The sequence below is a fragment of the Dendropsophus ebraccatus genome, chromosome 1 (assembly GCF_027789765.1).
Source record: "Dendropsophus ebraccatus isolate aDenEbr1 chromosome 1, aDenEbr1.pat, whole genome shotgun sequence".
Taxonomy (NCBI): Eukaryota; Metazoa; Chordata; class Amphibia; order Anura; family Hylidae; genus Dendropsophus; species Dendropsophus ebraccatus.
In genome coordinates, this window is record NC_091454.1 from 1,416,384 (window position 1) to 1,428,357 (window position 11,974).

At 53.6% G+C, this 11,974-nt stretch overlaps 1 protein-coding gene across 4 annotated transcripts in view; it reads left to right on the top strand.

Annotated features, from left to right (window-relative positions):
- Window positions 1-8,047, top strand: part of PLEKHA5 (pleckstrin homology domain containing A5) — a 110,596-nt gene extending 102,549 nt beyond the window's left edge. For all 4 annotated transcript variants that reach the window (XM_069963630.1, XM_069963635.1, XM_069963641.1 and 1 more), the window contains 2 exons: window positions 804-912; window positions 7,756-8,047. In XM_069963630.1, the coding sequence (XP_069819731.1) occupies window positions 804-898 (95 nt within the window). In that variant the 3' untranslated portion in view covers window positions 899-912; window positions 7,756-8,047. The remainder of the gene's footprint in view (window positions 1-803; window positions 913-7,755) is intronic.
- The last annotated feature ends 3,927 nt before the right edge of the window (window positions 8,048-11,974 follow it).

The following is an 11,974-nucleotide window of genomic DNA, read 5'->3' on the forward strand; positions in this document are numbered from 1 at the left end:
AGCCTCTGGACACTACGGCCTCCTCTATGTCTCCTGGTAGCCTCCAGCCTCTGGACACTACGGCCTCCTCCACGTCTCCTGGTGTACTGGCCTGTCTCCTGGTAGCCTCCAGCCTCTGGACACTACGGCCTCCTCCACGTCTCCTGGTGTACTGGCCTGTCTCCTGGTAGCCTCCAGCCTCTGGACACTACGGCCTCCTCTATGTCTCCTGGTAGCCTCCAGCCTCTGGACACTACACTGACAGACACAGCAAACCTTCTTACCACAGCTGGCATTGCTGTGCCATCCTGAATGAGCTGCACTACCTGAGCCACCTGTGTGGGTTGTAGAGTCCGTCTTATGCTACCACCAGTGTGAAAGCAACAACAACATTCAAAAGTGACCAAAGCATCAGCCAGAAAGCCTCGGTAGTGAGAAGTGGTGTGTGCTCCCCCCCTGCAGGACCCTCCGTTATTGAGGGGGTCTCACTGACTGCAGGTGACAGTGAGTGTCAGTCAGTGCTGCAGGTGACAGTGAGTGTCAGTCAGTGCTGCAGGTGACAGTGAGTGTCAGTCAGTGCTGCAGGTGACAGTGTCAGTCTCATGTCACATAAGTCTCATTTGGATTTATATTGTGTTGTTTAAGTGTTCCCTTTATTTTTTTCAGCATTGTGTGTGTGTGTATATATATATACTGAGCTCCTGGTACTGGTCTGGATGGATAGTTATATATATATATATATATATATATATATATAATCTGAGACACAAGGAAGAGAGCGCAGCCGCAACTCTTACAGGATTTCTGTCATCTATGTCTTTCAGCTGGAAATGTTCCCTCGCTTCCTGAGGCCCCGGCCATAGCACCCCCTCCGGCCCAGCCGCAGCTAGCGGAGGGCACACACTTCATGTGTGTGTAACAGAGTCGTCTCTGGTGAGTGTTCACACCCGTCATCCCCTTTTATTACTATTAATTATTCTTAAAGTGCCATTGATTCCAGAGCAGTATACAGGCGATAGGGGGCGACATACAGAGCACTACAGAATCACAACATGGTACATAGATAAGGAAAATGGCCAACTGGTACATGGGGAGAGAGGAGCCTGCCCGCTAGGCCTAACATAGGGAGAGAGGAGCCTGCCCGCCAGGCCTTACATAGGGAGAGAGGAGCCTGCCCGCCAGGTATTAGATAGGTAGAGAGGAGCCTGCCCGCTAGGCCTAACATAGGGAGAGAGGAGCCTGCCCGCCAGGTATTACATAGGGAGAGAGGAGCCTGCCCGGTAGGCCTAACATAGGGAGAGAGGAGCCTGCCCGCTAGGCCTAACATAGGGAGAGAGGAGCCTGCCCGCCAGGCCTTACATAGGGAGAGAGGAGCCTGCCCGCCAGGTATTAGATAGGTAGAGAGGAGCCTGCCCGCTAGGCCTAACATAGGGAGAGAGGAGCCTGCCCGCCAGGTATTACATAGGGAGAGAGGAGCCTGCCCGGTAGGCCTAACATAGGGAGAGAGGAGCCTGCCCGCTAGGCCTAACATAGGGAGAGAGGAGCCTGCCCGCCAGGTATTACATAGGGAGAGAGGAGCCTGCCCACCAGGTATTACATAGGGAGAGAGGAGCCTGCCCGCCAGGTATTACATAGGGAGAGAGGAGCCTGCCCGCCAGGTATTACATAGGGAGAGAGGAGCCTGCCCGCCAGGTATTACATAGGGAGAGAGGAGCCTGCCCGCCAGGCCTTACATAGGGAGAGAGGAGCCTGCCCGCCAGGTATTAGATAGGTAGAGAGGAGCCTGCCCGCTAGGCCTAACATAGGGAGAGAGGAGCCTGCCCGCCAGGTATTACATAGGGAGAGAGGAGCCTGCCCGGTAGGCCTAACATAGGGAGAGAGGAGCCTGCCCGCTAGGCCTAACATAGGGAGAGAGGAGCCTGCCCGCCAGGCCTTACATAGGGAGAGAGGAGCCTGCCCGCCAGGTATTAGATAGGTAGAGAGGAGCCTGCCCGCTAGGCCTTACATAGGGAGAGAGGAGCCTGCCCGCCAGGTATTACATAGGGAGAGAGGAGCCTGCCCGGTAGGCCTAACATAGGGAGAGAGGAGCCTGCCCGCTAGGCCTAACATAGGGAGAGAGGAGCCTGCCCGCCAGGTATTACATAGGGAGAGAGGAGCCTGCCCACCAGGTATTACATAGGGAGAGAGGAGCCTGCCCGCCAGGTATTACATAGGGAGAGAGGAGCCTGCCCGCCAGGTATTACATAGGGAGAGAGGAGCCTGCCCGCCAGGTATTACATAGGGAGAGAGGAGCCTGCCCGCCAGGTATTACATAGGGAGAGAGGAGCCTGCCCGCTAGGCCTAACATAGGGAGAGAGGAGCCTGCCCGCCAGGTATTACATAGGGAGAGAGGAGCCTGCCCGCCAGGTATTACATATGGAGAGAGGAGCCTGCCCGCCAGGTATTACATAGGGAGAGAGGAGCCTGCCCGGTAGGCCTAACATAGGGAGAGAGGAGCCTGCCCGCCAGGTATTACATAGGGAGAGAGGAGCCTGCCCGGTAGGCCTAACATAGGGAGAGAGGAGCCTGCCCGCCAGGTATTACATAGGGAGAGAGGAGCCTGCCCGGTAGGCCTAACATAGGGAGAGAGGAGCCTGCCCGCTAGGCCTAACATAGGGAGAGAGGAGCCTGCCCGCCAGGTATTACATAGGGAGAGAGGAGCCTGCCCGCCAGGTATTACTTAGGGAGAGAGGAGCCTGCCCGCCAGGTATTACATAGGGAGAGAGGAGCCTGCCCGCCAGGTATTACATAGGGAGAGAGGAGCCTGCCCGCCAGGTATTACATAGGGAGAGAGGAGCCTGCCCGCCAGGTATTACATAGGGAGAGAGGAGCCTGCCCGCCAGGTATTACATAGGGAGAGAGGAGCCTGCCCGCCAGGTATTACATAGGGAGAGAGGAGCCTGCCCGCTAGGCCTAACATAGGGAGAGAGGAGCCTGCCCGCCAGGTATTACATAGGGAGAGAGGAGCCTGCCCGGTAGGCCTAACATAGGGAGAGAGGAGCCTGCCCGCCAGGTATTACATAGGGAGAGAGGAGCCTGCCCGCCAGGTATTACTTAGGGAGAGAGGAGCCTGCCCGCCAGGTATTACATAGGGAGAGAGGAGCCTGCCCACCAGGTATTACATAGGGAGAGAGGAGCCTGCCCGCCAGGTATTACATAGGGAGAGAGGAGCCTGCCCGGTAGGCCTAACATAGGGAGAGAGGAGCCTGCCCGCCAGGGCTTACATAGGGAGAGAGGAGCCTGCCCGCCAGGTATTACATAGGGAGAGAAGAGCCTGCCCACCAGGTATTACATAGGAAGAGAGGAGCCTGCCCGCCAGGTATTACATAGGGAGAGAGGAGCCTGCCCGCCAGGTATTACATAGGGAGAGAGGAGCCTGCCCGCCAGGTATTACATAGGGAGAGAGGAGCCTGCCCGGTAGGCCTAACATAGGGAGAGAGGAGCCTGCCCGCTAGGCCTAACATAGGGAGAGAGGAGCCTGCCCGCCAGGTATTACATAGGGAGAGAGGAGCCTGCCCGGTAGGCCTAACATAGGGAGAGAGGAGCCTGCCCGCCAGGCCTAACATAGGGAGAGAGGAGCCTGCCCGCCAGGTATTACATAGGGAGAGAGGAGCCTGCCCACCAGGTATTACATAGGGAGAGAGGAGCCTGCCCGCCAGGTATTACATAGGGAGAGAGGAGCCTGCCCGGTAGGCCTAACATAGGGAGAGAGGAGCCTGCCCGCCAGGCCTAACATAGGGAGAGAGGAGCCTGCCCGCCAGGCCTAACATAGGGAGAGAGGAGCCTGCCCGCCAGGCCTAACATAGGGAGAGAGGAGCCTGCCCGCCAGGTATTACATAGGGAGAGAGGAGCCTGCCCCCCAGGTATTACATAGGGAGAGAGGAGCCTGCCCGCCAGGTATTACATAGAGAGGAGCCTGCCCGCCAGGTATTACATAGGGAGAGAGGAGCCTGCCTGCCAGGTATTACATAGGGAGAGAGGAGCCTGCCCGCTAGGCCTAACATAGGGAGAGAGGAGCCTGCCCGCCAGGCCTTACATAGGGAGAGAGGAGCCTGCCCGCCAGGTATTACATAGGGAGAGAGGAGCCTGCCCCCCAGGTATTACATAGGGAGAGAGGAGCCTGCCCGCCAGGTATTACATAGAGAGGAGCCTGCCCGCCAGGTATTACATAGGGAGAGAGGAGCCTGCCTGCCAGGTATTACATAGGGAGAGAGGAGCCTGCCCGCTAGGCCTAACATAGGGAGAGAGGAGCCTGCCCGCCAGGCCTTACATAGGGAGAGAGGACCCTGCCCGCCAGGGGTTACATAGGGAGAGAGGAGCCTGCCCGCTAGGCCTAACATAGGGAGAGAGGAGCCTGCCCGCCAGGTATTACATAGGGAGAGAGGAGCCTGCCCGCCAGGTATTACATAGGGAGAGAGGAGCCTGCCCGCCAGGTATTACATATGGAGAGAGGAGCCTGCCCGCCAGGCCTAACATAGGGAGAGAGGAGCCTGCCCGCCAGGCCTAACATAGGGAGAGAGGAGCCTGCCCGCCAGGTATTACATAGGGAGAAAGGAGCCTGCCCGCCAGGTATTACATAGGGAGAGAGGATCCTGCCCACCAGGTATTACATAGGGAGAGAGGAGCCTGCCCGCCAGGTATTACATAGGGAGAGAGGAGCCTGCCCGCCAGGTATTACATAGGGAGAGAGGAGCCTGCCCGCCAGGTATTACATAGGGAGAGAGGAGCCTGCCCGCCAGGTATTACATAGGGAGAGAGGAGCCTGCCCGCCAGGTATTACATAGGGAGAGAGGAGCCTGCCCGCCAGGTATTACATAGGGAGAGAGGAGCCTGCCCACCAGGCATTACATAGGGAGAGCAGCCTGCCCGCCAGGTATTATATAGGGAGATAGGAGCCTGCCCGCCAGGTATTACATAGGGAGAGAGGACCCTGCCCGCCAGGTATTACATAGGGAGAGAGGAGCCTGCCCGCCAGGTATTACATAGGGAGAGAGGAGCCTTCCCACCAGGTATTATATAGGGAGAGAGGAGCCTGCCCGCCAGGTATTACATAGGGAGAGAGGAGCCTGCCCACCAGGTATTACATAGGGAGAGAGGAGCCTGCCCGCCAGGTATTACATAGGGAGAGAGGAGCCTGCCCGCCAGGTATTACATAGGGAGAGAGGAGCCTGCCCACCAGGTATTACATAGGAAAGAGCCTGCCCGCCAGGTATTACATAGGGAGAGAGGAGCCTGCCCGCCAGGTATTACATAGGGAGAGAGGAGCCTGCCCGCCAGGTATTACATAGGGAGAGAGGAGCCTGCCCGCCAGGTATTACATAGGGAGAGAGGAGCCTGCCCGCCAGGTATTACATAGGGAGAGAGGAGCCTGCCCGCCAGGTATTACATAGGGAGAGAGGAGCCTGCCCGCCAGGTATTACATAGGGAGAGAGGAGCCTGCCCGCCAGGTATTACATAGGGAGAGAGGAGCCTGCCCGCCAGGTATTACATAGGGAGAGAGGAGCCTGCCCGCCAGGTATTACATAGGGAGAGAGGAGCCTGCCCGCCAGGTATTACATAGGGAGAGAGGAGCCTGCCCGCCAGGTATTACATAGGGAGAGAGGAGCCTGCCCGCCAGGGATTACATAGTGAGAGAGGAGCCTGCCCGCCAGGTATTACATAGGGAGAGAGGAGCCTGCCCGCCAGGTATTACATAGGGAGAGAGGAGCCTGCCCGCCAGGTATTACATAGGGAGAGAGGAGCCTGTCCGCCAGGTATTACATAGGGAGAGAGGAGCCTGCCCGCTAGGTATTACATAGGGAGAGAGGAGCCTGCCCGCCAGGTATTACATAGGGAGAGAGGAGCCTGCCCGCCAGGTATTACATAGGGAGAGAGGAGCCTGCCCGCCAGGTATTACATAGGGAGAGAGGAGCCTGCCCCCCAGGTATTACATAGGGAGAGAGGAGCCTGCCCGCTAGGTATTACATAGGGAGAGAGGAGCCTGCCCGCCAGGTATTACATAGGGAGAGAGGAGCCTGCCCGCCAGGTATTACATAGGGAGAGAGGAGCCTGCCCGCCAGGTATTACATAGGGAGAGAGGAGCCTGCCCGCCAGGTATTACATAGGGAGAGAGGAGCCTGCCCGCCAGGTATTACATAGGGAGAGAGGAGCCTGCCCACCAGGTATTACATAGGGAGAGAGGAGCCTGCCCGCCAGGTATTACATAGGGAGAGAGGAGCCTGCCCGCCAGGTAGTACATAGGGAGAGAGGAGCCTGCCCGCCAGGTATTACATAGGGAGAGAGGAGCCTGCCCGCCAGGTATTACATAGGGAGAGAGGAGCCTGCCCGCCAGGTATTACATAGGAGAGAGGAGCCTGCCCGCCAGGTATTACATAGGGAGAGAGCACCCTGCCCGCCAGGTATTACATAGGGAGAGAGGAGCCTGCCCGCCAGGTATTACATAGGGAGAGAGGAGCCTGCCCGCCAGGTATTACATAGGGAGAGAGGAGCCTGCCCGCCAGGTATTACATAGGGAGAGAGGAGCCTGCCCGCCAGGTATTACATAGGGAGAGAGGAGCCTGCCCGCCAGGTATTACATAGACACTCTGTAACGTTGGTGACACGGTACACTCAGTTTCATCAAATAGTTTTCTAAGATCCTCACGTTTTAATATCTACAGAGCAGGTATTTATCGTGTGTACGCTGGGGGGAGTATATACGGTAAGCCCCTGCACCTGTTGGTTGCTGTTACACCTTTTGTTTTTTTTGTCTGTACTTAAGCTACAAGCAGCATGCAACCTGCAGTGTGAACAGAGTAGTAATAGTAACCTAGTAAGACAGATACATATTAGAGCTCTATCACCGATACATAGTAACGGCTCCTCAGCTCTATCACCGATACATAGTAACGGCTCCTCAGCTCTATCACTGATACATAGTAACGGCTCCTCAGCTCTATCACCGATACATAGTAACGGCTCCTCAGCTCTATCACCGATACATAGTAACTGCTCCTCAGCTTTATCACTGATACATAGTAACGGCTCCTCAGCTCTATCACCGATACATAGTAACGGCTCCTCAGCTCTATCACCGATACATAGTAACTGCTCCTCAGCTCTATCACTGATACATAGTAACGGCTCCTCAGCTCTATCACTGATACATAGTAACGGCTCCTCAGCTCTATCACCGATACATAGTAACCGCTCCTCAGCTCTATCACTGATACATACTAACCGCTCCTCAGCCCTATCACTGATACATAGTAACCGCTCCTCAGCTCTATCACTGATACATAGTAACAGCTCCTCAGCTCTATCACTGATACATAGTAACGGCTCCTCAGCTCTATCACCGATACATAGTAACGGCTCCTCAGCTCTATCACTGATACATAGTAACGGCTCCTCAGCTCTATCACCGATACATAGTAACCGCTCCTCAGCTCTATCACCGATACATAGTAACGGCTCCTCAGCTCTATCACTGATACATAGTAACCGCTCCTCAGCTCTATCACCGATACATAGTAACGGCTCCTCAGCTCTATCACTGATACATAGTAACGGCTCCTCAGCTCTATCACTGATACATAGTAACGGCTCCTCAGCTCTATCACCGATACATAGTAACGGCTCCTCAGCTCTATCACCGATACCTAGCACCCCCCAGCCGTATTAGCCTCTGGATGATGTGATTGGTCGCTCGGTGATATCGTGGTTCACTGCGCTGTAACTTCCTTTCTGTCCCCGCAGGACGATCATCACTGTACAGTTTATAACCAAATCTGGAATGGCGCCCCCGTGTGACCCGACTTCCCGCTTGCTGCTATGTTCTTCTTGCACAAGGAGAGGCGGAGTGGAGGGGGGAGATGTGGCTGCCCCACTCCCCTCTGCCCCCTCCTCCTGGCCGCCATGTTTTCTGCCATTCTCCCAGGGGTGTCCAGCAATAAGAGCTGTAAAAATGTAATTATGTTCATTGTATATTCTGACACGTCCGGAGCTGCCGCCTTTTATAACACGTCCAATAAACGTCATTGTTGTTTAACTGTGTGTGTGTGTGGTGGGGGGAGGGGGTATACAGACACCCCTGTATACAGCTCTGTATAACATCAGCTCTAGGAGATAGGAGGAAAGGGGTTATACTGCCCCCTACAGGAGATAGGAAAGGTGTTATACTGCCCCCTACAGGAGATAGGAAAGGTGTTATACTGCCTCCTGTAGGAGATAGAAGGAAAGGTGTTATACTGCCCCCTACAGGAGATAGGAGGAAAGGTGTTATACTGCCCCCTACAGGAGATAGGAGGAAAGGTGTTATACTGCCCCCTACAGGAGATAGGAAAGGTGTTATACTGCCCCCTACAGGAGATAGGAAAGGTGTTATACTGCCTCCTGTAGGAGATAGAAGGAAAGGTGTTATACTGCCCCCTACAGGAGATAGAAGGAAAGGTGTTATACTGCCCCCTGTAGGAGATAGGAGGAAAGGTGTTATACTGCCCCCTACAGGAGATAGAAGGAAAGGTGTTATACTGCCCCCTACAGGAGGAAGGAAAGGTGTTATACTGCCCCCTACAGGAGATAGGAAAGGTGTTATACTGCCCCCTACAGGAGATAGGAGGAAAGGTGTTATACTGCCCCCTACAGGAGATAGGAGGAAAGGTGTTATACTGCCCCCTACAGGAGATAGGAAAGGTGTTATACTGCCCCCTACAGGAGATAGGAGGAAAGGTGTTATACTGCCCCCTACAGGAGATAGGAGGAAAGGTGTTATACTGCCCCCTACAGGAGATAGAAGGAAAGGTGTTATACTGCCCCCTACAGGAGATAGGAGGAAAGGTGTTATACTGCCCCCTACAGGAGATAGGGGGAAAGGTGTTATACTGCCCCCTACAGGAGATAGAAGGAAAGGTGTTATACTGCCCCCTACAGGAGATAGAAGGAAAGGTGTTATACTGCCCCCTACAGGAGATAGGAAAGGTGTTATACTGCCCCCTACAGGAGATAGGAAAGGTGTTATACTGCCCCCTACAGGAGATAGGAAAGGTGTTATACTGCCCCCTACAGGAGATAGGAGGAAAGGTGTTATACTGCCCCCTACAGGAGATAGGAGGAAAGGTGTTATACTGCCCCCTACAGGAGATAGGAGGAAAGGTGTTATACTGCCCCCTACAGGAGATAGGAGGAAAGGTGTTATACTGCCCCCTACAGGAGATAGGAGGAAAGGTGTTATACTGCCCCCTACAGGAGATAGGAAAGGTGTTATACTGCCCCCTACAGGAGATAGGAAAGGTGTTATACTGCCCCCTACAGGAGATAGAAGGAAAGGTGTTATACTGCCCCCTACAGGAGATAGGAGGAAAGGTGTTATACTGCCCCCTACAGGAGATAGAAGGAAAGGTGTTATACTGCCCCCTGCAGGAGATAGGAGGAAAGGTGTTATACTGCCCCCTACAGGAGATAGGAGGAAAGGTGTTATACTGCCCCCTACAGGAGATAGGAAAGGTGTTATACTGCCCCCTACAGGAGATAGAAGGAAAGGTGTTATACTGCCCCCTACAGGAGATAGGAGGAAAGGTGTTATACTGCCCCCTACAGGAGATAGGAGGAAAGGTGTTATACTGCCCCCTACAGGAGATAGGAGGAAAGGTGTTATACTGCCCCCTACAGGAGATAGGAGGAAAGGTGTTATACTGCCCCCTACAGGAGATAGAAGGAAAGGTGTTATACTGCCCCCTACAGGAGATAGGAGGAAAGGTGTTATACTGCCCCCTACAGGAGATAGGAAAGGTGTTATACTGCCCCCTACAGGAGATAGAAGGAAAGGTGTTATACTGCCCCCTGTAGGAGATAGGAGGAAAGGTGTTATACTGCCCCCTGTAGGAGATAGGAGGAAAGGTGTTATACTGCCCCCTACAGGAGATAGAAGGAAAGGTGTTATACTGCCCCCTACAGGAGATAGAAGGAAGGTGTTATACTGCCCCCTGTAGGAGATAGAAGGAAGGTGTTATACTGCCCCCTACAGGAGATAGAAGGAAGGTGTTATACTGCCCCCTACAGGAGATAGAAGGAAGGTGTTATACTGCCCCCTACAGGAGATAGAAGGAAAGGTGTTATACTGCCCCCTACAGGAGATAGGAGGAAAGGTGTTATACTGCTCCCTGTAGGATATAGGAGGAAAGGTGTTATACTGCCCCCTACAGGAGATAGGAAAGGTGTTATACTGCCCCCTACAGGAGATAGGAAAGGTGTTATACTGCCCCCTACAGGAGATAGGAAAGGTGTTATACTGCCCCCTACAGGAGATAGGAGGAAAGGTGTTATACTGCCCCCTACAGGAGATAGGAAAGGTGTTATACTGCCCCCTACAGGAGATAGGAGGAAAGGTGTTATACTGCCCCCTACAGGAGATAGAAGGAAGGTGTTATACTGCCCCTACAGGAGATAGGAGGAAAGGTGTTATACTGCCCCCTACAGGAGATAGAAGGAAAGGTGTTATACTGCCCCCTACAGGAGATAGAAGGAAAGGTGTTATACTGCCCCCTACAGGAGATAGGAAAGGTGTTATACTGCCCCCTACAGGAGATAGGAAAGGTGTTATACTGCCCCCTACAGGAGATAGGAAAGGTGTTATACTGCCCCTACAGGAGATAGGAAAGGTGTTATACTGCCCCCTACAGGAGATAGGAGGAAAGGTGGTTATACTGCCCCCTACAGGAGATAGGAAAGGTGTTATACTGCCCCCTACAGGAGATAGGAGGAAAGGTGTTATACTGCCCCCTACAGGAGATAGGAGGAAAGGTGTTATACTGCCCCCCTACAGGAGATAGAAGGAAAGGTGTTATACTGCCCCCTACAGGAGATAGGAAAGGTGTTATATATACTGCCCCCTACAGGAGATAGGAGGAAAGGTGTTATACTGCCCCCTACAGGAGATAGAAGGAAAGGTGTTATACTGCCCCCTACAGGAGATAGAAGGAAAGGGGTTATACTGCCCCCTGCAGGAGATAGGAGGAAAGGTGTTATACTGCCCCCTGTAGGAGATAGGAGGAAAGGTGTTATACTGCCCCCTACAGGAGATAGAAGGAAAGGGGTTATACTGCCCCCTACAGGAGATAGAAGGAAAGGGGTTATACTGCCCCCTACAGGAGATAGGAAAGGGGTTATACTGCCCCCTACAGGAGATAGGAAAGGGGTTATACTGCCCCCTACAGGAGATAGGAAAGGTGTTATACAGCCCCCTACAGGAGATAGGAGGAAAGGTGTTATACTGCCCCCTACAGGAGATAGAAGGAAAGGTGTTATACTGCCCCCTACAGGAGATAGGAAAGGTGTTATACAGCTCCCTACAGGAGATAGGAAAGGTGTTATACTGCCCCCTACAGGAGATAGGAAAGGTGTTATACTGCCCCCTACAGGAGATAGAAGGAAAGGTGTTATACTGCCCCCTACAGGAGATAGAAGGAAAGGTGTTATACTGCCCCCTACAGGAGATAGAAGGAAAGGTGTTATACTGCCCCCTACAGGAGATAGGAGGAAAGGTGTTATACTGCCCCTACAGGAGATAGAAGGAAAGGTGTTATACTGCCCCCTGTAGGAGATAGGAGGAAAGGTGTTATACTGCCCCCTACAGGAGATAGAAGGAAAGGTGTTATACTGCCCCCTACAGGAGATAGGAGGAAAGGTGTTATACTGCCCCCTACAGGAGATAGAAGGAAAGGGGTTATACTGCCCCCTACAGGAGATAGAAGGAAAGGTGTTATACTGCCCCCTGTAGGAGATAGAAGGAAAGGGGTTATACTGCCCCCTACAGGAGATAGGAGGAAAGGTGTTATACTGCCCCCTACAGGAGATAGAAGGAAAGGTGTTATACTGCCCCCTACAGGAGATAGGAGGAAAGGTGTTATACTGCCCCCTACAGGAGATAGAAGGAAAGGTGTTATACTGCCCCCTACAGGAGATAGAAGGAAAGGTGTTA